This window comes from Euprymna scolopes, chromosome 14 (assembly GCF_053919585.1).
Source record: "Euprymna scolopes isolate OS-2025 chromosome 14, ASM5391958v1, whole genome shotgun sequence".
NCBI classification, from domain to species: Eukaryota; Metazoa; Mollusca; class Cephalopoda; order Sepiida; family Sepiolidae; genus Euprymna; species Euprymna scolopes.
In genome coordinates this window covers 82,877,011-82,904,450 of record NC_136495.1, presented here as the reverse complement: position 1 = coordinate 82,904,450, position 27,440 = coordinate 82,877,011, and the positions used below count along the sequence as shown (strand labels likewise).

General features: G+C 22.0%; 1 protein-coding gene across 5 annotated transcripts in view; it reads left to right on the top strand.

Annotated features, from left to right (window-relative positions):
• LOC145293139 (cGMP-dependent protein kinase 1-like) overlaps positions 1-26,106 on the top strand; it is a 448,649-nt gene extending 422,543 nt beyond the window's left edge. For all 5 annotated transcript variants that reach the window (XM_080139549.1, XM_080139551.1, XM_080139552.1 and 2 more), the window contains 3 exons: positions 1,297-1,419; positions 22,988-23,117; positions 25,919-26,106. In XM_080139549.1, the coding sequence (XP_079995675.1) occupies positions 1,297-1,419; positions 22,988-23,117; positions 25,919-26,017 (352 nt within the window). In that variant the 3' untranslated portion in view covers positions 26,018-26,106. The remainder of the gene's footprint in view (positions 1-1,296; positions 1,420-22,987; positions 23,118-25,918) is intronic.
• Positions 26,107-27,440: the final 1,334 nt, after the last annotated feature.

Sequence of the window (27,440 nt, the reverse complement as noted above, 5' to 3'; positions counted from 1 at the left end):
TTTGAAATAAATTTTGAATAACATTCCCATCGCCAATGGTCGTAACTTCACAATATTCATTTTTTAAATAAATCCAACTCAGTATACGTAGAGACATCAGCATTTATATTAAGACGAGTATAGACTCTCCGTCAAAAATGACATTAAAATTTATGTTTCGTTATTGTTTGCAACAATATTTATTCAAAATCATAGAATTACTTCAGTAATTTTTCAAATATAAATTATTATTATCAGTTTTCTTATAAATTTATAATTTCTAAAAAATATCATCCACCCTTGGCTTTTGATTTTGAGTGGATAGTTTCTTTTTAAATTCAGGTCATGTGACTGGGGTTGCTATTTCCCTTTTCTTTCTTCCTCAGCGCGTGAATTGTTTTGTCCCAGTTTGCTCAGAAAAAAGACACGCATTTTACTCGCTAACTTTTGTATGGCGAGACGTATTTATATTTACGTATATACAATTAATTGAACATTTCTATTTATTATAGTGAGGAAAATACAATAATTCTCAAGTTGAATTAAATTTAAAAAATAATAAATCGTGAGAAATTGATATTTTAAAGTTGTTAATATTGCAAGTTTGAGAATTGTTGTGTTTAAATAATTTGAAAAAGGTCATAATTTTTAATCTGATTGGACTTCGAAAAACCGTTGCATTTTGAACTTGTGTCGAATCGAACATTGATGCAAGCAACTTGATTGAGTTGAAATAAGTCAAGTATCCAAGTTTGTTCGTTAAGAATGTGCTTAATTTCAAGAAATCTCTAGTCGTCTTCTAGAATAACCAGGAAAAAAACAAGAGTTGGACAATGTTAAAAAGTTCTGCCGCAATCAGCTTATACTTTAGACATTGTTATATCTGATTACGGAATTTGATTCCAACCAATAAGGCAATTTATGAAAGGTGGCTAATTATTATCAGTCAATTAAATTGAAGACTGTCACAAGCAAAAGGTCATTTTCAAAGAGCCATTAATTAAAAGGTAAAAGATAATGATGTCTTCATTTTGAAGAAGATGTGTTGCTTTAGAAAATGACTCATGCATAATAAATTATTAGTTTAACATGCCTTTCTCAATCTAATTATTTCGATTTAAAATATAAGTTCCCTTTAAATGCACAGTAATACTGAGTGGAGCTATCCAAACTTATACTTTGAGTATATTTTGTCTGTGATACATCAGTCTGCATGATCATCTCGTGCAACAGTAAATATTCTGCTGTAATAACACATCTATTAACACTGCGACTTTTTTTGTGAATGTCATTGTGTTTTTTGCTTTGTTTATCTAGCCCACCGTTCAATGGCTCCGATCCAATGAAGACATACAACATGATTTTAAAAGGAATCGATGCCGTAGATTTCCCCAGGAAGATTACAAGAAGTGCACAGAACTTAATAAAGAAACTTTGCAGGTAAGAATGTAGGGGGAAATAGATCTTTTATTGAATATAATTTTTTATTGTTATATTTACAACTACATCTTAGTATCTTGGTGTGAAATTCTTTTTCGTTCTCTGTTTCTCTCTCACTTCCTCTATGTTTTACTTTCCACAACATATTATTACATGTCAAGACACAACAATTATTTTAAATGATTGAATACGATACATTGAATATAAGTTGCCAATTGTATTATACGTGAGAAAGTAAAATTATGTTAGAACAAATCTTTACGGAGGCAAAGTGTTCTACAATCTACAAGTTAATTGGAAGGCCGTGATTCTTGCGAAATTGATGACATGGTAAAATGCTGCAATCATGTTTCGATTATGAACTCCATCAATCTGATGCGATCATTTATTGAAACATGATTGATAATTTTATAGCTAGTTAACGTTCGATCTGTTATTATACTAAATGGTTTTTCGTGTTTTCTAGTATTCTATAACAACACAATGTAGATGCTTGAATACTAAGATTTAAACACGTTTTAAAGAAACTATAGTTGTGAACAAAAAGACCAATGAATGAAAATTTACCTAAACGACATCAACTTAACAGGCAAGAAGAATGAGAAACTATGGAACTATCATAAACTGAGGGTGGAGATTGCTAGATTGTGGAATAAGAAAACTTCGATCATGCCTATAATCATAGGTGCGCTTGGCTCAATTCCTGATGAACTCCTTGGGAATCAGATGCAACATCACAATACTCCAGAAGTCAGTTCTGCTTGGCTCAGAAAACATCCTACGCCAGGTGCTTTTCATCTAATTGACTCACTAGATTTGGTGTAAAAGCCCGCTCTTGAAGGAAAAACACCGATGTAAAACATCAACACACTGTAAAGTTAATGGAAATAATAATAATAATAATAATAATAATAATAATCATAATAATAATAATAATAATAATGATACAAACAACAATGAAAAACAACAAAACATGGCGTACAGGCGTATTGGTTAAAAACTTTACCACCTTGCATGGAAGGATTTCAGATTGATGGAATGTTGACAGATGTAATTCTTGAATGGAATACGTGTGAAAAAACAGTGCTCGGCGGGAAGTTTATTTCAAAGGGCACTCCGGTTGATAACTATCGGCCCATCACCTGCCTTCCACTAATGTGGAAACTCCTGACAGACATTTTGGCAGATGAGATTAACAAATATCTGAAACAGCAAGAGATCCTAACGGAGGAACAAAAGAGATGTTGACGAAGAGTTAGAGGAAGCAAGGATCAGTTGCTTATTGATAGGACAATACTTCGGGATTGTAGAAGATCCACAAATCTATGCATGGCACGGATATATTACTGTAAAGCATATGATCTGGTTCCACATATCTGGACTAAGAAATGTATAGAAATATTTTGAATGGCGATAGTGTGCGAGATTTCTTGGAAAGAAGCATGAAACAATGGAAAGTTTCATTAACATCAAATGAAAAAGATCTTGGTGAAGTTCATCTGAAGAGAGGACTTGTCACCATTGTTGTTTGTATTGAGAATGATACCCTTGTCGCTCATATTACAAAAGGTAAATGCGTGTTATGTAAGTTGATAAAGACTGAGTACGGGTAAACAATTTATTATTTATGGATGACTTAAAATTGTATTCAAAGAACACATACCTACTAAATATGCGTGTAAGAACTGTTCAAATGTTCAGTAATGACATAGGTATGGAGTTTGGCATGAAGTGTTGTGCCTTGAAATTGAAAAAGGAAATATTATTGAAAGTAAAGGAATAAAACTTTTGAATAGGGAAACGATACAAAAGATTAGAGAAGACGGATACATCTACTTAGGAATTATGGAATTATATACAATAAAAGGAGCAGAAATAAAGGAAATGATAGAAAAATAATACAAGATAAGACTACGGTTAGTTCTTAGGTCAAGATTGAATGGGAGAAGCAAAATATCTGCAGTAAACATATCGGCAGTAGCTATATTACGATATGGGGCAAGTATAATTCAATGGAAAGAAAATGAGCTGAAAAATACAATAGAAGACAGGGAAAATGATGACAATGAATGGAACTCTTCACCTAAAGAATGATGAAGATAGGTTATATGTGAAAAGAAAAGAAGGGAAGGAGGAGTAGTATAGTAATAGTACTTATAGTAATAATACTAATAGTAATAGTACTAAAAATAATAATACTAATAGTAATAGTACTAATAGTAATAGTACTAATAGTAATAATACTAATAGTAATAATACTAATAGTAATAATACTGATAGTAATAATATTGATAGTAATAGTACTAATAGTAATAATACTAATAGTAATAATACTAATAGTAATAGTACTAATAATAATAATACTAATAGTATTAGTACTAATAGTAATAATACTAATAGTAATATTACTAATAGTAATAATACTGATAGTAATAATATTGATAGTAATAGTACTAATAGTAATAGTACTAATAGTAAGAATACTGATAGTAATAATACTAATAGTAATAATACTAATAGTAATAATACTGATAGTAATAACACTGATAGTAATAATACTGATAGTAATAATACTAATAGTAATAATACTAATAGTAATAGTACTAATAGTAAGAATACTAATAGTAATAATACTAATAGTAATAATACTGATAGTAATAATACTGATAGTAATAATACTGATTGTAATAATACTGATAGTAATAATACTAGTACTGATAGTAATAATACTAATAGTAATAATACAAATAGTAATAATACTGATAGTAATAATACTGATAGTAATAATACTAATAGTAATAGTACTAATAGTAATAATACTAATAGTAATAATACTAATAGTAATAATACTAATAGTAATAATACTAATAGTAATAATACTAAAAGTAATAATACTGATAGTAATAATACTAATAGTAATAATACTACTAGTAATAATACTGATAGTAATAATACTGATAGTAATAGTACTAATAGTAATAGTACTAATAGTAATAGTACTAATAGTAATAATACTAATAGTAATAATACTACTAGTAATAGTACTAATAGTAATAGTACTAATAGTAATAGTACAAATAGTAATAGTACTAATAGTAATACTACTAATAGTAATAATACTGATAGTAATAGTACTGATAGTAATAGTACTAATAGTAATAATACTAATTGTAATAATACTAAAAGTAATAGTACTAATAGTAATATTACTAATAGTAATAATACTAATAGTAATAATACTAATAGTAATAGTACTAATAGTAATAGTACTAATACTAATAATACTAATAGTAATAATACTAATAGTAATAGTACTAATAGTAATAATACTAATAGTAATAATACTAATAGTAATAGTACTAATAGTAATAGTACTAATAGTAATAGTACTAATAGTAATAATACTAATAGTAATAGTACTAATAGTAATAGTACTCATAGTAATAATACTAATAGTAATAATACTAATAGTAATAGTACTAATAGTAATAGTACTAATAGTAATAATACTAATAGTAATAATACTAATAGTAATAATACTAACAGTAATAATACTAATAGTAATAGTACAAATAGTAATAATACTAATAGTAATAGTACTAATAGTAATAGTACTAATAGTAATAGTACTAATAGTAATAATACTAATAGTAATAGTACGAATAGTAATAGTACTCATAGTAATATTACTAATAGTAATAATATTAATAGTAATAATACTGATAGTAATAGTACTAATAGTAATAATACTAATAGTAATAATACTAATTGTAATAATACTAAAAGTAATAGTACTAATAGTAATATTACTAATAGTAATAATACTAATAGTAATAATACTAATAGTAATAGTACTAATAGTAATAGTACTAATACTAATAATACTAATAGTAATAATACTAATAGTAATAGTACTAATAGTAATAATACTAATAGTAATAATACTAATAGTAATAGTACTAATAGTAATAGTACTAATAGTAATAATACTAATAGTAATAGTACTAATAGTAATAGTACTCATAGTAATAATACTAATAGTAATAATACTAATAGTAATAGTACTAATAGTAATAGTACAAATAGTAATAATACTAATAGTAATAGTACTAATAGTAATAGTACTAAAAGTAATAATACTAATAGTAATAGTACTAATAGCAATAGTACTAATAGTAATAATACTAATAGTAATAGTACTAATAGTAATAGTACTAATAGTAATAATACTAATAGTAATAATACTAATAGTAATAATACTAATAGTAATAGTACAAATAGTAATAGTACAAATAGTAATAATACTGATAGTAATAGTACTAATAGTAATACTACTAATAGTAATAATACTAATAGTAATAATACTAATAGTAATAATACTAATAGTAATAGTACTAATAGCAATAGTACTAATAGTAATAATACTAATAGTAATAGTACTAATAGTAATAATACTAATAGTAATAATACTAATAGTAATAATACTAATAGTAATAATACTAATAGTAATAGTACAAATAGTAATAATACTAATAGTAATAGTACTAATAGTAATAGTACTAATAGTAATAATACTAATAGTAATAGTACTAATAGCAATAGTACTAATAGTAATAATACTAATAGTAATAGTACTAATAATAAAAGTACAAATAGTAATAATACTGATAGTAATAATACTAATAGTAATAATACTAATAGTAATAATACTGATAGTAATAATACTGATAATAATAGTACTGATAGTAATAATACTAATAGTAATAATAGTAATAGTAATAATACTAATAGTAATAGTACTTATAGTAATAATACTAATAGTAAGAGTACTAATAGTAATAATACTAATAGTAATAGTACTAATAGTAATAATACTAATAGTAATAGTACTAATAGTAATAATACTAATAGTAATAATACTAATAGTAATAGTACTAATAGTAATAGTACTAATAGTAATAATACTAATAGTAATAATAGTAATAGTAATAATACTAATAGTAATAGTACTAATAGTAATAGTACTAATAGTAATAATACTAATAGTAATAATACTAATAGTAATAATACTGATAGTAATAATATTGATAGTAATAGTACTAATAGTAATAATACTAATAGTAATAATACTAATAGTAATAGTACTAATAATAATAATACTAATAGTATTAGTACTAATAGTAATAATACTAATAGTAATATTACTAATAGTAATAATACTGATAGTAATAATATTGATAGTAATAGTACTAATAGTAATAGTACTAATAGTAAGAATACTGATAGTAATAATACTAATAGTAATAATACTAATAGTAATAATACTGATAGTAATAACACTGATAGTAATAATACTGATAGTAATAATACTAATAGTAATAATACTAATAGTAATAGTACTAATAGTAAGAATACTAATAGTAATAATACTAATAGTAATAATACTGATAGTAATAATACTGATAGTAATAATACTGATTGTAATAATACTGATAGTAATAATACTAGTACTGATAGTAATAATACTAATAGTAATAATACAAATAGTAATAATACTGATAGTAATAATACTGATAGTAATAATACTAATAGTAATAGTACTAATAGTAATAATACTAATAGTAATAATACTAATAGTAATAATACTAATAGTAATAATACTAATAGTAATAATACTAAAAGTAATAATACTGATAGTAATAATACTAATAGTAATAATACTACTAGTAATAATACTGATAGTAATAATACTGATAGTAATAGTACTAATAGTAATAGTACTAATAGTAATAGTACTAATAGTAATAATACTAATAGTAATAATACTACTAGTAATAGTACTAATAGTAATAGTACTAATAGTAATAGTACAAATAGTAATAGTACTAATAGTAATACTACTAATAGTAATAATACTGATAGTAATAGTACTGATAGTAATAGTACTAATAGTAATAATACTAATTGTAATAATACTAAAAGTAATAGTACTAATAGTAATATTACTAATAGTAATAATACTAATAGTAATAATACTAATAGTAATAGTACTAATAGTAATAGTACTAATACTAATAATACTAATAGTAATAATACTAATAGTAATAGTACTAATAGTAATAATACTAATAGTAATAATACTAATAGTAATAGTACTAATAGTAATAGTACTAATAGTAATAGTACTAATAGTAATAATACTAATAGTAATAGTACTAATAGTAATAGTACTCATAGTAATAATACTAATAGTAATAATACTAATAGTAATAGTACTAATAGTAATAGTACTAATAGTAATAATACTAATAGTAATAATACTAATAGTAATAATACTAACAGTAATAATACTAATAGTAATAGTACAAATAGTAATAATACTAATAGTAATAGTACTAATAGTAATAGTACTAATAGTAATAGTACTAATAGTAATAATACTAATAGTAATAGTACGAATAGTAATAGTACTCATAGTAATATTACTAATAGTAATAATATTAATAGTAATAATACTGATAGTAATAGTACTAATAGTAATAATACTAATAGTAATAATACTAATTGTAATAATACTAAAAGTAATAGTACTAATAGTAATATTACTAATAGTAATAATACTAATAGTAATAATACTAATAGTAATAGTACTAATAGTAATAGTACTAATACTAATAATACTAATAGTAATAATACTAATAGTAATAGTACTAATAGTAATAATACTAATAGTAATAATACTAATAGTAATAGTACTAATAGTAATAGTACTAATAGTAATAATACTAATAGTAATAGTACTAATAGTAATAGTACTCATAGTAATAATACTAATAGTAATAATACTAATAGTAATAGTACTAATAGTAATAGTACAAATAGTAATAATACTAATAGTAATAGTACTAATAGTAATAGTACTAATAGTAATAATACTAATAGTAATAGTACTAATAGCAATAGTACTAATAGTAATAATACTAATAGTAATAGTACTAATAGTAATAGTACTAATAGTAATAATACTAATAGTAATAATACTAATAGTAATAATACTAATAGTAATAGTACAAATAGTAATAGTACAAATAGTAATAATACTGATAGTAATAGTACTAATAGTAATACTACTAATAGTAATAATACTAATAGTAATAATACTAATAGTAATAATACTAATAGTAATAGTACTAATAGCAATAGTACTAATAGTAATAATACTAATAGTAATAGTACTAATAGTAATAATACTAATAGTAATAATACTAATAGTAATAATACTAATAGTAATAATACTAATAGTAATAGTACAAATAGTAATAATACTAATAGTAATAGTACTAATAGTAATAGTACTAATAGTAATAATACTAATAGTAATAGTACTAATAGCAATAGTACTAATAGTAATAATACTAATAGTAATAGTACTAATAATAAAAGTACAAATAGTAATAATACTGATAGTAATAATACTAATAGTAATAATACTAATAGTAATAATACTGATAGTAATAATACTGATAATAATAGTACTGATAGTAATAATACTAATAGTAATAATAGTAATAGTAATAATACTAATAGTAATAGTACTTATAGTAATAATACTAATAGTAAGAGTACTAATAGTAATAATACTAATAGTAATAGTACTAATAGTAATAATACTAATAGTAATAGTACTAATAGTAATAATACTAATAGTAATAATACTAATAGTAATAGTACTAATAGTAATAGTACTAATAGTAATAATACTAATAGTAATAATAGTAATAGTAATAATACTAATAGTAATAGTACTAATAGTAATAGTACTAATAGTAATAATACTAATAGTAATAATACTGATAGTAATAGTACTTATAGTAATAATACTAATAGTAATAGTACTAATAGTACTAATACTAATAGTAATAATACTAATAGTAATAATACTAATAGTAATAATACTAATAGTAATAGTACTAATAGTAATAATACTAATAGTAATAGTACTAATAGTAATAATACTAATAGTAATAGTACTAATAGTAATAATACTAATAGTAATAATACTAATAGTAATAGTACTAATAGTAATAGTACTAATAGTAATAATACTAATAGTAATAATACTAATAGTAATAATACTAATAGTAATAATACTAATAGTAATAATACTAATAGTAATAATACTGATAGTAATAATACTGATAGTAATAGTACTGATAGTGATAGTACTTATAGTAATAATACTAATAGTAATAGTACTAATAGTAATAATACTAATAGTAATAGTACTAATAGTAATAGTACTAATAGTAATAATACTAATAGTAATAGTACTAATAGTAATAATACTAATAGTAATAATACTAATAGTAATAGTACTAATAGTAATAATACTAATAGTAATAATACTAATAGTAATAGTACTAACAGTAATAGTACTAATAATAATAGTACTAATAGTAATAATACTGATAGTAATAATACTGATAGTAATAATACTAATAGTAATAATACTAATAGTAATAATACTAATAGTTATAATACTGATAGTAATAATAATAATAGTAATAATACTAATAGTAATAATACTAATAGTAATAATACTGATAGTAATAATACTGATAGTAAGAATACTAATAGTAATAATACTAATAGTAATAATACTAATAGTAATAATACTGATAGTAATAATACTATTAGTAATAATACTAATAGTAATAGTACTAATAGTAATAATACTAATAGTAATAATACTTATAGTAATAATACTAATAGTAATAGTACTAATAGTAATAGTACTAATAGTAATAATACTAATAGTAATAATACTGGTAGTAATAGTACTAATAATAATAGTACTAATAGTAATAATACTAATAGTAATAATACTGATAGTAATAGTACTACTAGTAATAGTACTAATAGTAATAATACTAATAGTAATAGTACTAATAGTAATAGTACTAATAGTAATAATACTAATAGTAATAATACTGATAGTAATAATACTAATAGTAAGAGTACTAATAGTAATAATACTAATAGTAATAATACTATTTGTAATAATACTGATAGTAATAATACTGATATTAATAATACTAATAGTAATAATACTAATAGTAATAGTACTAATAGTAATAATACTAATAGTAATAGTACTAATAGTAATAGTACTATTACTATTAGTACTAATAGTATTAATACTAATAGTAATAATACTGATAGTAATAGTACTAATAATAATTATACTAATAGTAATAGTACTAATAGTATTAATACTAATAGTAATAATACTGATAGTAATAGTACTAATAATAATAATACTAATAGTAATAGTACTAATAGTAATAATACTAATAGTAATAATACTAATAGTAATAATACTAATAGTAATAGTACTAATAGTAATAGTACTAATAGTAATAGTACTAATATTAATAATACTAATAGTAATAATACTAATAGTAATAGTACTAATAGTAATAGTACTAATAGTAATAATACTAATAGTAATAATACTAATAGTAATAGTACTAATAGTAATGGTACTAATAGTAATAATACTAATAGTAATAGTACTAATAGTAATAGTACTAATAGTAATAATACTAATAGTAATAATACTGATAGTAATAGTACTAATAGTAATAGTACTAATAGTAATAATACTAATAGTAATAATACTAATAGTAATAGTACTAATAGTAATAATACTGATAGTAATAGTACTAATAGTAATAGTACTAATAGTAATAATACTAATAGTAATAATACTAATAGTAATAGTACTAATAGTAATAATACTAATAGTAATAATACTAATAGTAATAGTACTAATAGTAATAATACTAATAGTAATAATACTAATAGTAATAATACTAATAGTAATAATACTAATAGTAATAGTACTAATAGTAATAGTACTAATAGTAATAATACTAATAGTAATAGTACTAATAGTAATAATACTAATAGTAATAGTACTAATAGTAATAATACTAATAGTAATAATACTAATAGTAATAGTACTAATAGTAATAGTACTAATAGTAATAGTACTAATATTAATAATACTAATAGTAATAATACTAATAGTAATAGTACTAATAGTAATAGTACTAATAGTAATAATACTAATAGTAATAATACTAATAGTAATAGTACTAATAGTAATGGTACTAATAGTAATAATACTAATAGTAATAATACTAATAGTAATAGTACTAATAGTAATAGTACTAATAGTAATAATACTAATAGTAATAATACTGATAGTAATAGTACTAATAGTAATAGTACTAATAGTAATAATACTAATAGTAATAATACTAATAGTAATAGTACTAATAGTAATAATACTGATAGTAATAGTACTAATAGTAGTAGTACTAATAGTAATAATACTAATAGTAATAATACTAATAGTAATAGTACTAATAGTAATAATACTAATAGTAATAATACTAATAGTAATAGTACTAATAATAATAGTACTAATAGTAATAATACTAATAGTAATAATACTGATAGTAATAATACTGATAGTAATAGTACTGATAGTAATAGTACTGATAGTAATAGTACTAATAGTAATAATACTAATAGTAATAATACTAATACTAATAGTACTAATAGTAATTAGACTAATAGTAATAATACTAATAGTAATAGTACTAATAGTAATAGTACTAATAATAATAGTACTAATAGTAATAATACTAATAGTAATAATACTGATAGTAATAATACTAATAGTAATAGTACTAATAGTAATAATACTAATAGTAATAGTACTAATAGTAATAGTACTCATAGTAATAATACTAATAGTAATAGTACTAATAGTAATAGTACTAATAGTAATAATACTAATAGTAATAATACTAATTGTAATAGTACTAATAGTTATAATACTAATAGTAATAATACTAATAGTAATAGTACTAATAATAATAGTACTAATAGTAATAATACTGATAGTAATAATACTGATAGTAATAATACTAATATTAATAATACTGATAGTAATAATAATAATAGTAATAATACTAATAGTAATAATACTAATAGTAATAATACTGATAGTAATAATACTGATAGTAAGAATACTAATAGTAATAATACTAATAGTTATAATACTAATAGTAATAATACTGATAGTAATAATACTATTAGTAATAATACTAATAGTAATAGTACTAATAGTAATAATACTAAACGTAATAATACTTATAGTAATAATACTAATAGTAATAGTACTAATAGTAATAGTACTAATAGTAATAATACTAATAGTAATAATACTGGTAGTAATAGTACTAATAATAATAGTACTAATAGTAATAATACTAATAGTAATAATACTGATAGTAATAGTACTACTAGTAATAGTACTAATAGTAATAATACTAATAGTAATAGTACTAATAGTAATAGTACTAATAGTAATAATACTGATAGTAATAATACTAATAGTAATAGTACTAATAGTAATAATACTAATAGTAATAATACTGATAGTAATAATACTGATAATGATAATACTAATAGTAATAATACTAATAGTAATAGTACTGATAGTAATAGTACTAATAGTAATAATACTAATAGTAATAGTACTAATAGTAATAGTACCAATAGTAATAGTACTAATAGTAATAATACTAAAAGTAATAGTACTAATAGTAATAGTACTAATAGTAATAGTACTAATATTAATAATACTAATAGTAATAATACTAAAAGTAATAGTACTAATAGTAATAGTACTAATAGTAATAATACTAATAGTAATAGTACTAATAGTAATAGTACTAATAGTAATAGTACTAATAGTAATAGTAATAATAGTAATAGTACTAATAGTAATAATACTAATAGTAATAATACTAATAGTAATAATACTAATAGTAATAATACTAATAGTAATAATACTTATAGTAATAATACTAATAGTAATAGTACTAATAGTAATAGTACTAATATTAATAATACTAATAGTAATAATACTAATAGTAATAGTACTAATAGTAATAGTACTAATAGTAATAATACTAATAGTAATAATACTAATAGTAATAGTACTAATAGTAATAGTACTAATAGTAATAGTTCTACTAGTAAAAGTACTAATAGTAATAGTAATAATAGTAATAGTACTAATAGTATTAATACTAATAGTAATAATACTAATAGTAATAGTACTAATAGTAATAATACTAATAGTAATAATACTTATAGTAATAATACTAATAGTAATAGTACTAATAGTAATAGTACTAATAGTAATAATACTAACAGTAATAATACTGGTAGTAATAGTACTAATAATAATAGTACTAATAGTAATAATACTAATAGTAATAATACTGATAGTAATAGTACTACTAGTAATAGTACTAATAGTAATAATACTAATAGTAATAGTACTAATAGTAATAGTACTAATAGTAATAATACTAATAGTAATAATACTGATAGTAATAATACTAATAGTAAGAGTACTAATAGTAATAATACTAATAGTAATAATACTATTTGTAATAATACTGATAGTAATAATACTGATATTAATAATACTAATAGTAATAGTACTAATAGTAATAATACTAATAGTAATAGTACTAATAGTAATAGTACTAATAGTAATAATACTAATAGTAATAATACTAATAGTAATAATACTAATAGTAATAGTACTAATAGTAATAGTACTAATAGTAATAGTACTAATAGTAATAGTACTAATAATAATCATACTAATAGTAATAGTACTAATAGTAATAGTACTAATAGTAATAATACTAATAGTAATAATACTAATAGTAATAATACTGATAGTAATAGTACTAATAGTATTAATACTAATAGTAATAATACTGATAGTAATAGTACTAATAATAATAATACTAATAGTAATAGTACTAATAGTAATAATACTAATAGTAATAATACTAATAGTAATAGTACTAATAGTAATAGTACTAATAGTAATAGTACTAATATTAAAAATACTAATAGTAATAATACTAATAGTAATAGTACTAATAGTAATAGTACTAATAGTAATAATACTAATAGTAATAATACTAATAGTAATAGTACTAATAGTAATGGTACTAATAGTTATAATACTAATAGTAATAATACTAATAGTAATAGTACAAATAGTAATAATACTAATAGTAATAGTACTAATAGTAATAGTACTAATAGTAATAATACTAATAGTAATAGTACTAATAGCAATAGTACTAATAGTAATAATACTAATAGTAATAGTACTAATAGTAATAGTACTAATAGTAATAATACTAATAGTAATAGTACTAATAGTAATAGTACTAATAATAATAGTACAAATAGTAATAATACTGATAGTAATAATACTAATAGTAAAAATACTAATAGTAATAATACTGATAGTAATAGTACTGATAGTAATAGTACTTATAGTAATAATACTAATAGTAATAATACTAATAGTAATAGTACTAATAGTAATAGTACTAATAGTAATAATACTAATAGTAATAGTACTAATAGTAATAGTACTAATAGTAATAATACTAATAGTAATAATACTAATAGTAATAGTACTAATAGTAATAATACTAATAGTAATAATACTAATAGTAATAGTACTAATAGTAATAGTACTAATAATAATAGTACTAATAGTAATAATACTAATAGTAATAATACTGATAGTAATAATACTGATAGTAATAGTACTGATACTGATAGTACTTATAGTAATAATACTAATAGTAATAGTACTAATAGTAATAATAGTAATAGTAATAGTACTAATAGTAATAGTACTCATAGTAATAATACTAATAGTAATAGTACTAATAGTAATAGTACTAATAGTAATAATACTAATAGTAATAATACTAATAGTAATATTACTAATAGTAATAATACTAATAGTAATAATACTAATAGTAATAGTACTAATAGTAATAGTACGAATAATAATAGTACTAATAGTAATAATACTGATACTAATAATACTGATAGTAATAATACTAATAGTAATAATACTGATAGTAATAATAATAATAGTAATAATACTAATAGTAATAATACTAATAGTAATAATACTGATAGTAATAATACTGATAGTAAGAATACTAATAGTAATAATACTAATAGTAATAATACTAATAGTAATAATACTGATAGTAATAATACTATTAGTAATAATACTAATAGTAATAGTACTAATAGTAATAATACTAATAGTAATAATACTTATAGTAATAATACTAATAGTAATAGTACTAATAGTAATAGTACTAATAGTAATAATACTAATAGTAATAATACTGGTAGTAATATTACTAATAATAATAGTACTAATAGTAATAATAATAATAGTAATAATACTGATAGTAATAGTACTACTAGTAATAGTACTAATAGTAATAATACTAATAGTAATAGTACTAATAGTAATAGTACTAATAGTAATAATACTAATAGTAATAATACTGATAGTAATAATACTAATAGTAATAGTACTAATAGTAATAATACTAATAGTAATAATACTAATAGTAATAATACTGATAGTAATAATACTGATATTAATAATACTAATAGTAATAATACTAATAGTAATAGTACTGATAGTAATAGTACTAATAGTAATAATACTAATAGTAATAGTACTAATAGTAATAGTACTAATAGTAATAGTACTAATAGTAATAATACTAATAGTAATAATACTAATAGTAATAGTACTAATAGTAATAATACTAATATTAATAGTACTAATAGTAATAGTACTAATAGTAATAGTACTAATAGTAATAGTACTAATAGTAATAATACTAATAGTAATAGTACTAATAGTAATAATACTAATAGTAATAATACTAATAGTAATAGTACTAATAGTAATAGTACTAATAGTAATAGTACTAATAGTAATAATACTAATAGTAATAATACTAATAGTAATAGTACTAATAGTAATAATACTAATAGTAATAATACTAATAGTAATAATACTAATAGTATTAGTACTAATAGTAATAATACTAATAGTAATAATACTAATAGTAATAGTACTAATAGTAATAGTACTAATAGTAATAGTACTAATAGTAATAGTACTAATAGTAATAATACTAATAGTAATAATACTAATAGTATTAGTACTAATAGTAATAATACTAATAGTAATAATACTAATAGTAATAGTACTAATAGTAATAGTACTAATAGTAATAGTACTAATAGTAATAGTACTAATAGTAATAATACTAATAGTGATAATACTAATTGTAATAGTACTAATAGTAATAATACTAATAGTAATAATACTAATAGTAATAATACTAATAGTATTAGTACTAATAGTAATAATACTAATAGTAATAATACTAATAGTAATAATACTAATAGTAATAGTACTAATAGTAATAATACTAATAGTAATAGTACTAATAGTAATAGTACTAATAGTAATAGTACTAATAGTAATAATACTAATAGTAATAATACTAATAGTAATAATACTAATAGTATTAGTACTAATAGTAATAATACTAATAGTAATAATACTAATAGTATTAGTACTAATAGTAATAATACTAATAGTAATAATACTAATAGTAATAATACTAATAGTAATAGTACTAATAGTAATAATACTAATAGTATTAGTACTAATAGTAATAATACTAATAGTAATAGTACTAATAGTAATAGTACTAATAGAAATAATACTAATAGTAATAATACTAATAGTAATAATACTAATAGTATTAGTACTAATAGTAATAATACTAATAGTAATAATACTAATAGTATTAGTACTAATAGTAATAATACTAATAGTAATAATACTAATAGTAATAATACTAATAGTAATAGTACTAATAGTAATAATACTAATAGTAATAGTACTAATAGTAATAGTACTAATAGTAATAGTACTAATAGTAATAATACTAATAGTAATAATACTAATAGTAATAGTACTAATAGTAATAGTACTAATAGTAATAATAGTAATAGTAATAATACTAATAGTATTAGTACTAATAGTAATAATACTAATAGTAATAATACTAATAGTAATAATACTAATAGTAATAGTACTAATAGTAATAATACTAATAGTAATAATACTAATAGTAATAGTACTAATAGTAATAATACTAATAGTAATAATACTAATAGTAATAGTACTAATAATAATAGTACTAATAGTAATAGTACTAATAGTAATAGTACTAATAGTAATAGTACTAATATTAATAATACTAATAGTAATAATACTAATAGTATTAGTACTAATAGTAATAGTACTAATAGTAATAATACTAATAGTAATAATACTAATAGTATTAGTACTAATAGTAATAGTACTAATAGTAATAGTACTAATAGTAATAGTACTACTAGTAAAAGTACTAATAGTAATAGTACTAATAGTAATAGTACTAATAGTAATAATACTAATAGTAATAGTACTAATAGTAATAGTACTAATAGTAATAGTACTTATAGTAATAGTACTAATAGTAATAATACTAATAGTATTAGTACTAATAGTAATAGTACTAATAGTAATAATACTAATAGTAATAATACTAATAGTATTAGTACTAATAGTAATAGTACTAATAGTAATAGTACTAATAGTAATAGTACTACTAGTAAAAGTACTAATAGTAATAGTACTAATAGTAATAGTACTAATAGTAATAATACTAATAGTAAAAGTACTAATAGTAATAGTACTAATAGTAATAGTACTTATAGTAATAGTACTAATAGTAATAATACTAATAGTAATAGTACTAATAGTAATAATACTAATAGTAATAGTACTAATAGTAATAATACTAATAGTAATAATACTAATAGTAATAGTACTAATAGTAATAGTACTAATAGTAATAGTACTAATAGTAATAGTACTAATAGTAATAATACTAATAGTAATAGTACTAATAGTAATAATACTAATAGTAATAGTACTAATAGTAATAGTACTAATAGTAATAGTACTAATAGTAATAGTACTAATAGTAATAATACTAATAGTAATAGTACTAATAGTAATAGTACTAATTGTAATAGTACTAATAGTAATAATACTAATAGTAATAATACTAATAGTAATAGTACTAATAGTAATAATACTAATAGTAATAGTACTTATAGTAATAATACTAATAGTAATAATACTAATAGTAATAGTACTAATAGTAATAATACTAATAGTAATAGTACTAATAGTAATAGTACTAATAGTAATAGTACTAATAGTAATAATACTAATAGTAATAATACTAATAGTAATAGTACTAAAAGTAATAGTACTAATAGTAATAGTACTAATAATAATAGTACTAATAGTAATAATACTAATAGTAATAGTACTAATAGTAATAGTACTAATAGTAATAGTACTAATAGTAATAATACTAATAGTAATAATACTAATAGTAATAGTACTAAAAGTAATAGTACTTATAGTAATAATGCTAATAGTAATAGTACTAATAGTAATAGTACTAATAGTAATAGTACTAATAGTAATAGTACTAATAGTAATAGTACTAATAGTAATAGTACTAATAGTAATAGTACTAATAGTAATAGTACTAATGGTAATAATACTAATAGTAATAGTACTAATAGTAATAGTACTAATAGTAATAATACTAATAGTAATAATACTAATAGTAATAATACTAATAGTTATAATACTAATAGTAATAGTACTAATAGTAATAATACTAATAGTAATAGTACTAATAGTAATAGTACTAATAGCAATAGTACTAATAGTAATTGTACTAATAGTGGTAGAACGATGTGTAAAAGTACAAGAAATAGTTTGAAAGTTTACGTGGCCAACTCTAACTCATAAAGGGTGTGAGAAAAATTTTAAAATTATAAGAAGCAAGAAATTTAAGATAACAAATGAACAAAAAATGAAAGACAAGTGGATTGAGAAGAAACGTATGACCAGTTCAATAGAGATCTACCAGGGAAAACGAACAAAGGAAAAACTTTGCTGTGGTTGTTAAAATATGACAAATGTTGGTACAGAAGCCCTAATATTTGCTGCATAGGAATAAAGGTTCAGGGCAAATCATGTGAACTATCCTATTGAAAAAAAACGGCTGAAAGGTCCCTATGTCGACTGTATGGACAGAAAGGTGAGAATGTACAACACCTAGTCAGTAGTTGTGAGAAGTTAGCTCAAAAGGAATACAAGAGACGACATGACAATATTGTGAGAAAGGTCCATTGGGATATATGCAAGAAAAGACAGTTGGAATGTAGTGAAATATGGTGCCAGAAGGGGTGGTGGAGGGTGATCATGTGAAATTTTAGTGGTATATGAATATCCAATGTGATAATGTGATTGAAGCAAGGAGACTAGATCGGATCTTGTTGGAATACGGTGAAAAATGTTATCATGTTCCAGAAGGGGTGGTGGAATATTCAATGTGATAATTTTAATGAAGCAAGGAGACCAGATTTAGTCTTGTTGGAAAAAAATGAACACAAGACAATAATCATTTATATAGTAGTGCCAGCTAATGTGAATGTGGAGGAAAAATAAAAGGAGAAGGTCGAAAAATACCAAAACTTAAAAAGGGAGATAAAAAGATTGTGGAAGTTAAAAAAGGTAGAAGTTGTATTATTGTGATTGGAACTCATGGGAGTGTAGCAAAAGAATTTGACAAGTGGATTGAGAAAATTGGGATCCATTGCAATGTTGGAGTACTTCAGAACACTGCCTTGTTGTGAACCGCCAGAATCTTGCAGAAATTGCTGGAAGATTAAGAAAAGAAGATGTCGATAGTCTATGGTCATTTATTATTATCGGCAATACCAACAGCACTACAAATAATAATAATAATAATAATAATAATAATAATAATAATAATAATAATAATAATAATAATAATAATAATAATAATAATAAAAATAATGATAATGATGTTAATGATAATAATAATGAAATGATAATGATAATAATAATGATAATAATGATAATAATAATTTTGATAATAATACTGATAATGATAATAATCATAATAATGAGAATAATGATAATGATAATAATAATACCTATAATAATAATGATAATAATGATCATCGTCATAATAATAATGATAATATTAATAATAATGATAATGATAATAATAATGATAATAATAATAATCATAACAATAATCATAATCATAATAATAATCATAATAATAATCATAATCATAATAATATTGAAATAATTATAAGCATAATAATAATGATAATGAGGATAATAATAATGATAATGATAATGATAATAATAATAATGATAATAATAATGATAATAATAATCATAATCATAATAATAACCATAATAATAATAATAATAATAATAACCATAATAATAATCATAATAATAATAATCAAAATAATAATCATAATTATATTAATATTAATAATAATTATGATGATAATGATAATAATAATAATAATAATTATAATCATAATAATAATAATAATAATCATAATAATAATAATTATAATAATCATAATAATAATAATAATAATCATAATAATAATAATTATAATAATCACAATAATAATAATAATCAGAATAATCATGATAGTAATATGAATAATCATAATGATCATAATAATAGTAATCATAATAATAATAATAATTATAATAATATAAATAATCATAATAATAATAATAAAATTAATCATAATAATAATAATAATAATTATAATAATAATAATAATAATTATTATTATAATAATAATAATCATAATAATAATAGTAATCATAATCATAATCATAATAATAATAATCATAATCATAATAATAATGATAATCATAATAATAATAGTCATAATCATAATAATAATAATAATAATAATAATCATAATAATAATAATAATAATAATCATAATAATAATCATAATATTAATAATCATAATGATAATAATAATTATTATAATAATAATCATAATCATAATAATAATCATAATCATAATAATAATGATAATAATAATAATAATAGTCACAATCATAATAGTAATAATAATCATAATAACAATAATCATAATAATAATAATAATAATAATAATCATAATAATAATAATAATAATAATAATAATAATAATAATCATAATAATTATAATAATAATAATAATAATAATAATAATCATAATAATTATAATAATAATAATAATAATCATAATAATAATAATAATAATAATAATAATAATAATAATAATCATAATAATAATAATAATAATATCGACAGGAATGTACTTATTATGTCTACTGATGCAAGGATGATATCATAACAGATTGTTACACTTTTTAGTTTGTTGAATGAAATCAAATTAGAATAAATAATAATAATGACTGTGACCCAACGAGTCACAACTTGATCACCATCATCATCTAGTCTTTGTATGAAGCTTTACTATGATAATACGTACTAACAGAATGCGTGGAAATTCCACTGAAGAAGAAATATGTTTTATCAACAAATATGTTTTTATAAAGCTGATATTTTTCTGGATAACGTAGAAAATTAGTATTTTGGATACGGATAACAAACAACAAATTTTAGAGTTCAGTAATATTTCTATGGAAATAGTGGTCATTGTATTTTAAATCTAGAACTGACCCACATGAGATAAATTAATAAGTATTAATAAATACTCAGAAAGTAATAGTGTGCTATATAGTTCAACACAAATAATGAAATTATATTTTAAGAGGCAATCCTTAATTTACCCATATAGTTCAGCACCTCTTGGCAGATGATGTTGTTATTTTTTGCCTTATTTCTTTCGAATATTCCTTTTTGGCATAAGGTTTCGCTGACATATTTCTTTGGCATAAAAACGTTGAAATTACTACGAGTTCATTTCTCACGCCATTACAACAGTAATCAAATACTATTATAATGATATTCGAAAACGAAGTTACATTAAAGGAAGGTCACTCTCATATTCTTGTCTAAAGTTGTCAGATTATTTTTAAAGCCAAATTTCGCGACTTCGTCCTTTCTTTGAAACAGTTTTATCTTCAAGAATTTAGCCTTTTTCAAAACGTACTAAGGAAGGGGCTAGCAGAATATTATATAGATAAGTTGATATTTTATACATATCTGTTTAGGCTGCAGGTTCACCTTAATAGCTAGTGAGTAAATTGTCACAATTGATGCGGTGACATTTAAAGCTGGTTAGTCTGATTTCATATTTATCTCATCGCCACCAGAAGAAATAGTAGACGATGCTGTTCTCATCATTCGATTTGAAATAATCATTACTCGTTTGCAATAATTAAATAATAGGAATCGTTTATTATAGAAAACGAAAATTACTTCTTATTACTACTTAATTAGTTAGCATAATTAATTATAATTAATCGCTTACTGGAAGGTTTTTAATATATATTGAGCTTTTTGGAACTTGCAAAGTCTTCAAATTTTTGTCTAAAGCGTGCAATAAGTTTTGATATAAGAGAAGACAAAGTGAAACAAACAACCTTTGATGACGTCATTTCTTTTTGTAGGGACAACCCGACGGAACGTTTGGGTTATGGGCGAGGTGGAATTCGGGAAATTCAAAAACACAAGTGGTTCGAAGGTTTTAATTGGGATGGACTCTTGAGAGGAACCATGAAAGCACCAATTACGCCGACGGTAAGTTAATAAAACGATTCGATTAAATGTTGATTTTCTGATATATATATATATATATATATATATATATATATATATATATATATATATATATATATATAGATAGATAGATAGATAGATAGATAGATAGATAGATAGATAGATATATATATATAAATATATATATATATAAATATATATATATATATAAATATATATATATAAATATATATATATAATTTGAGGTTGCTATTTTTCAAAAGTAGGGTAACCAAGGAAATATAACAAGGTTAATACAAGAGTGGTTAACACACACACACACACACACACACACACACACACACACACACACACACTCAGACACACTTGCAAGCAAATTTTCCGCAATATTATAAATACTTAATAGCCCCACCGAATCCACCCATTAACCACAGTTTATATTCGGCATATGCATGTCTGCTGAACCCCTGATAATCATTTCCCCCTTAAAATCTCGTTAAAAATATTCATCTGCAACAGAAATATCAAACTAATATTCAGCTTAATGGTATACCTGCTGCTCTGCTTGTTGCCTGTCTGTTAACTTTGATACTAACAAAAATGGAATAACACCTGGTACAACCTGAACATATATACAATAAATAAATAAATGAATAAATTAATAAATAAATAAAAATAAGTAAAAAAACAAAAGTAAAAAATAAAGAACACAATTATCTAGTAACTGAAAGCATACACTGCAAACATTAACTTTAGTCTCCCTAAAGCCAATAGTGGTATACTTCCACTAAAGTGAAACACTCTAATAAAACTCTTTAAAATTGCTAACCGCAATCTTGACACATTTTTCAAACGCCACAATCATTAAGTGTCTGTAATCTAAACGATAAATGATGTACGACACCATATGATATAGACGTTGAAAAATAACTCCAGATAATACCTGTATACATCTACTCGTACTGGTTATATAACATATCAGCATATAGATACGTATGTATACATAGTCTTCTACGTACATAAGATCAATACGCACTAATATTTACAGATAATTAATATAACCCCCAGTAAAGTTATATCAGTACTAATTACTAGCAAATAACTTGGAGGAATTCCTAAACACCTTTCTAGCTGAATAATCATTATCGCTGCCAATAAATAAATAAAAAATAAATAAAATTTAAAAAATAGAAAATAAAAAAGAAGAATAAAGAATTAAATAAATAAATAAAAATAACTGCATTTAACCATCATAAGTTTAATAATGCCATATATTCTGAGTTTTGCACTTACCATCATTATATAAAAGTTTTAATAACAAATTTGCAAATACACCAATTAATAAACAACATTAAATAAACAAAGTAAATAGGAACAAATGTGGTCAAATAAAATAAAAATGAAAAAATAAAGAATAAAAAACCGATTTTATTTAAATAAGTTAAAACAAAACTATCATTATCAAACAAATGATGCCACCCCTCTCTCCCCTTCTCCCTTTTCTTCTCTCTTCCTTCTCCTTCGCCCTCTTTCCTTCTTCCCCATTCCATCTCCCCCTACTTTCTTCTTTCCTTTCTTTCTTACGCCTCTCACCCCCCTCATCCCCTCCACCGTTCACTAGAAGCCCAAGGAATGGTCAATTGGTCAACAGATCCGAATAAATCCTAATCTTTTAGCAGAGACAAAGAGGAATATTAAATTAAAACAAATAATAAATAGGAATCTAGCTCTGACTTTACAAACCCTATTCCCTAACACAAACATAAAGACACGGTAAATAAGTGAATAAACAAATAGAAAAATAAATAAACTAACAAATTCGCACCCAATCAACCCTGTTCTCCGCACAGCTGAACCGTCACCCCCATGACCCTTTAAAAGAGAAAAAAACGGCCTTCTTTTGCTGAAATTTGATTTTCGGTTTTCATTTTGAATTCCGCTTTCGTAAATAAGCATTTGTTGCCTGAAGAGGTCTCTAGTTACTAAACACTAGAAGACCGAAACATGCTCATGGCTGTGTAGCAACACATTACTGCTTATGTAAAGACAAAATGAAAATATGTGTGTGTGTGTGTGTGTGTGTGTGTGTGTGTGTGTGTGTGTGTGTGTGTGTGTGTGTGTGTGTGTGTGTGTGTGTGTGTGTGTGTGTGATATGTCACATAAAGGGATATATTTATTTAAAGTAGCTGCGTGGTCTTCACAACAGTAATCCAGCAATCCAATCCAGAAAGTCGCCTTAATAAACTGTTGTTTGTCATCGTAGTTAGTAATATACTTAAGCTTTAGACATTGGGCGTATCTTTTGACGTATATCTAGGCTACGATATCCATACGTATTTATGACTTACATCAACCAACAATCATATTAGTGTGGAGAGGAATCCGGGTGCATTCATATTCATTACTAGACATTACTATGACAAGAGAATATTCTCATCATTATTTGGACTCTCGAGTATATATCCGACATAGTTAAACACAGTTAATCAATCGAGAACCACATCAATCTATCTAAAAACATAAGATATTAACTGATATATACTCGAGAGTCAAAATAATGAAAAGAATATTCTCTAGACATAATTCTATTAATTACATTAATAATGCATACACACATTATATATATATGCATATATATATACTGTAGAATGTATAAACTCTCTTTATTCTTTCTTTTCCTTTTATATTACTATATTTATAATCGTATGTGTTTTAACATTATATATATATATATATATATATATATATATATATATATATATATATATATATATATATATATATATATATATTAATATTTGTATATGTATTTATATTTACAGGTCAGCTCTCCATATGACACTTCAAATTTCGATACTTATCCGGACATTGAAGAGGAAGAACCTCCTGATGATACCAGTGGATGGGATAAAGACTTTTAATAACTTTCAAAGGACGATTCATCAAAAGCAAGACTATGAATTCTGTTCAATAAAGAAAATATTCGATATCAAATCAAAGAGAAAATAAAGCGAGAAATAATAATAATAATAATAATAATAATAATAATAATAATAATAATAATAATAATAATAATAATAATAATAATAAATGGAAAACGGAATTTAAAAAAGAGAACAATGCACTGTAAAGTATAAACAAAGAAGATAAGTGTAAAATGAAATTTGAATTTTCTGACGTAACTTCCGGTCTATTGAACTACTAGAAACAGCTAAAATTGGTTTAATAAGATCGTCTTTCGACAATGAATTATTAGAGAATTAGCAATGAAGTCGAATTGAATATGACTGTAAAATTATGCATTCGTTGATTTGATTCGCTTAATCGTCAAGATGTCTTACATCGTTGTTTCGGATTCAAATATTGGTCAAAGTTTGCTTAGTTAAATTTGATTTCAATAATCACTAGCGGATGAATGCTTTAAAATGTGGGTTTATTCTAGATCACTTTTTTCTATTCAAAAATGTTTTACATTTCTTTTCAACAAGATTCTTTGTTTTAAAAGAAGGAATGTATATTTATTTATCTGAATCTTTTACAAATATCGTAAAGATTCCATCGGATGCATAATTATCGCTGTCATGCTTCAATCTTAATTAATTTCTAACCGATCTCTACCGACAAATTGTGAGTTGAACGATTTGCTACAGAAAGAAATTATTAAAATGAAGCTCAATATTTACTAGCTCTATTCAAACGCAATTCAAATCATTCAACTAAAAAGCTAGTTTGCCTGCAATGAGAAGCTAGCATAACTTTTAATTTGTTCTTTGTTTTCCAGCCAGTAAAATCTCATGAACATTATTGTAGTTTCTAATATATTTCGGTCGTTGTGTCTTCTGGATTTCTCTCGGTACATTCTAAATTTGTATCCGGTGATGTGTATCACGCACATAAATATTATTGCATGCACAATAGTGGCAGCTTTTAGATGACATTTTAGAAAGAAATTTACGGGAAAAGCGGCCGATAAAAAAAAGTAGAACATAGATACTGGAATGATTGAAATGGATTTTTACATTTTTGTAATAATAACTGTTTTTTGTCGTGGTTACCATGGATATCTAAATAAATAGATTGTTGTTTAGTATTTGTTTATGCTCATATTACTTACGTAAATCCGATAAACTAGTGATTTATAAACACTGCGTGTAGAATGAAAAGAAGATTTTTAGGGTGTTTTATAGAGACGGCGAATTTTAAATTGACGGCTCTATTTCTTGAATTGGAGATTTGGCAGCTATCGGCTATCTTAAGTTCAGCTTGGTTTGGCAATTCGTCATGAGCAATGTTTTCAAATTGTGCAAATTTATTTTATTTGTATTTCATAAACAAATAATTTAC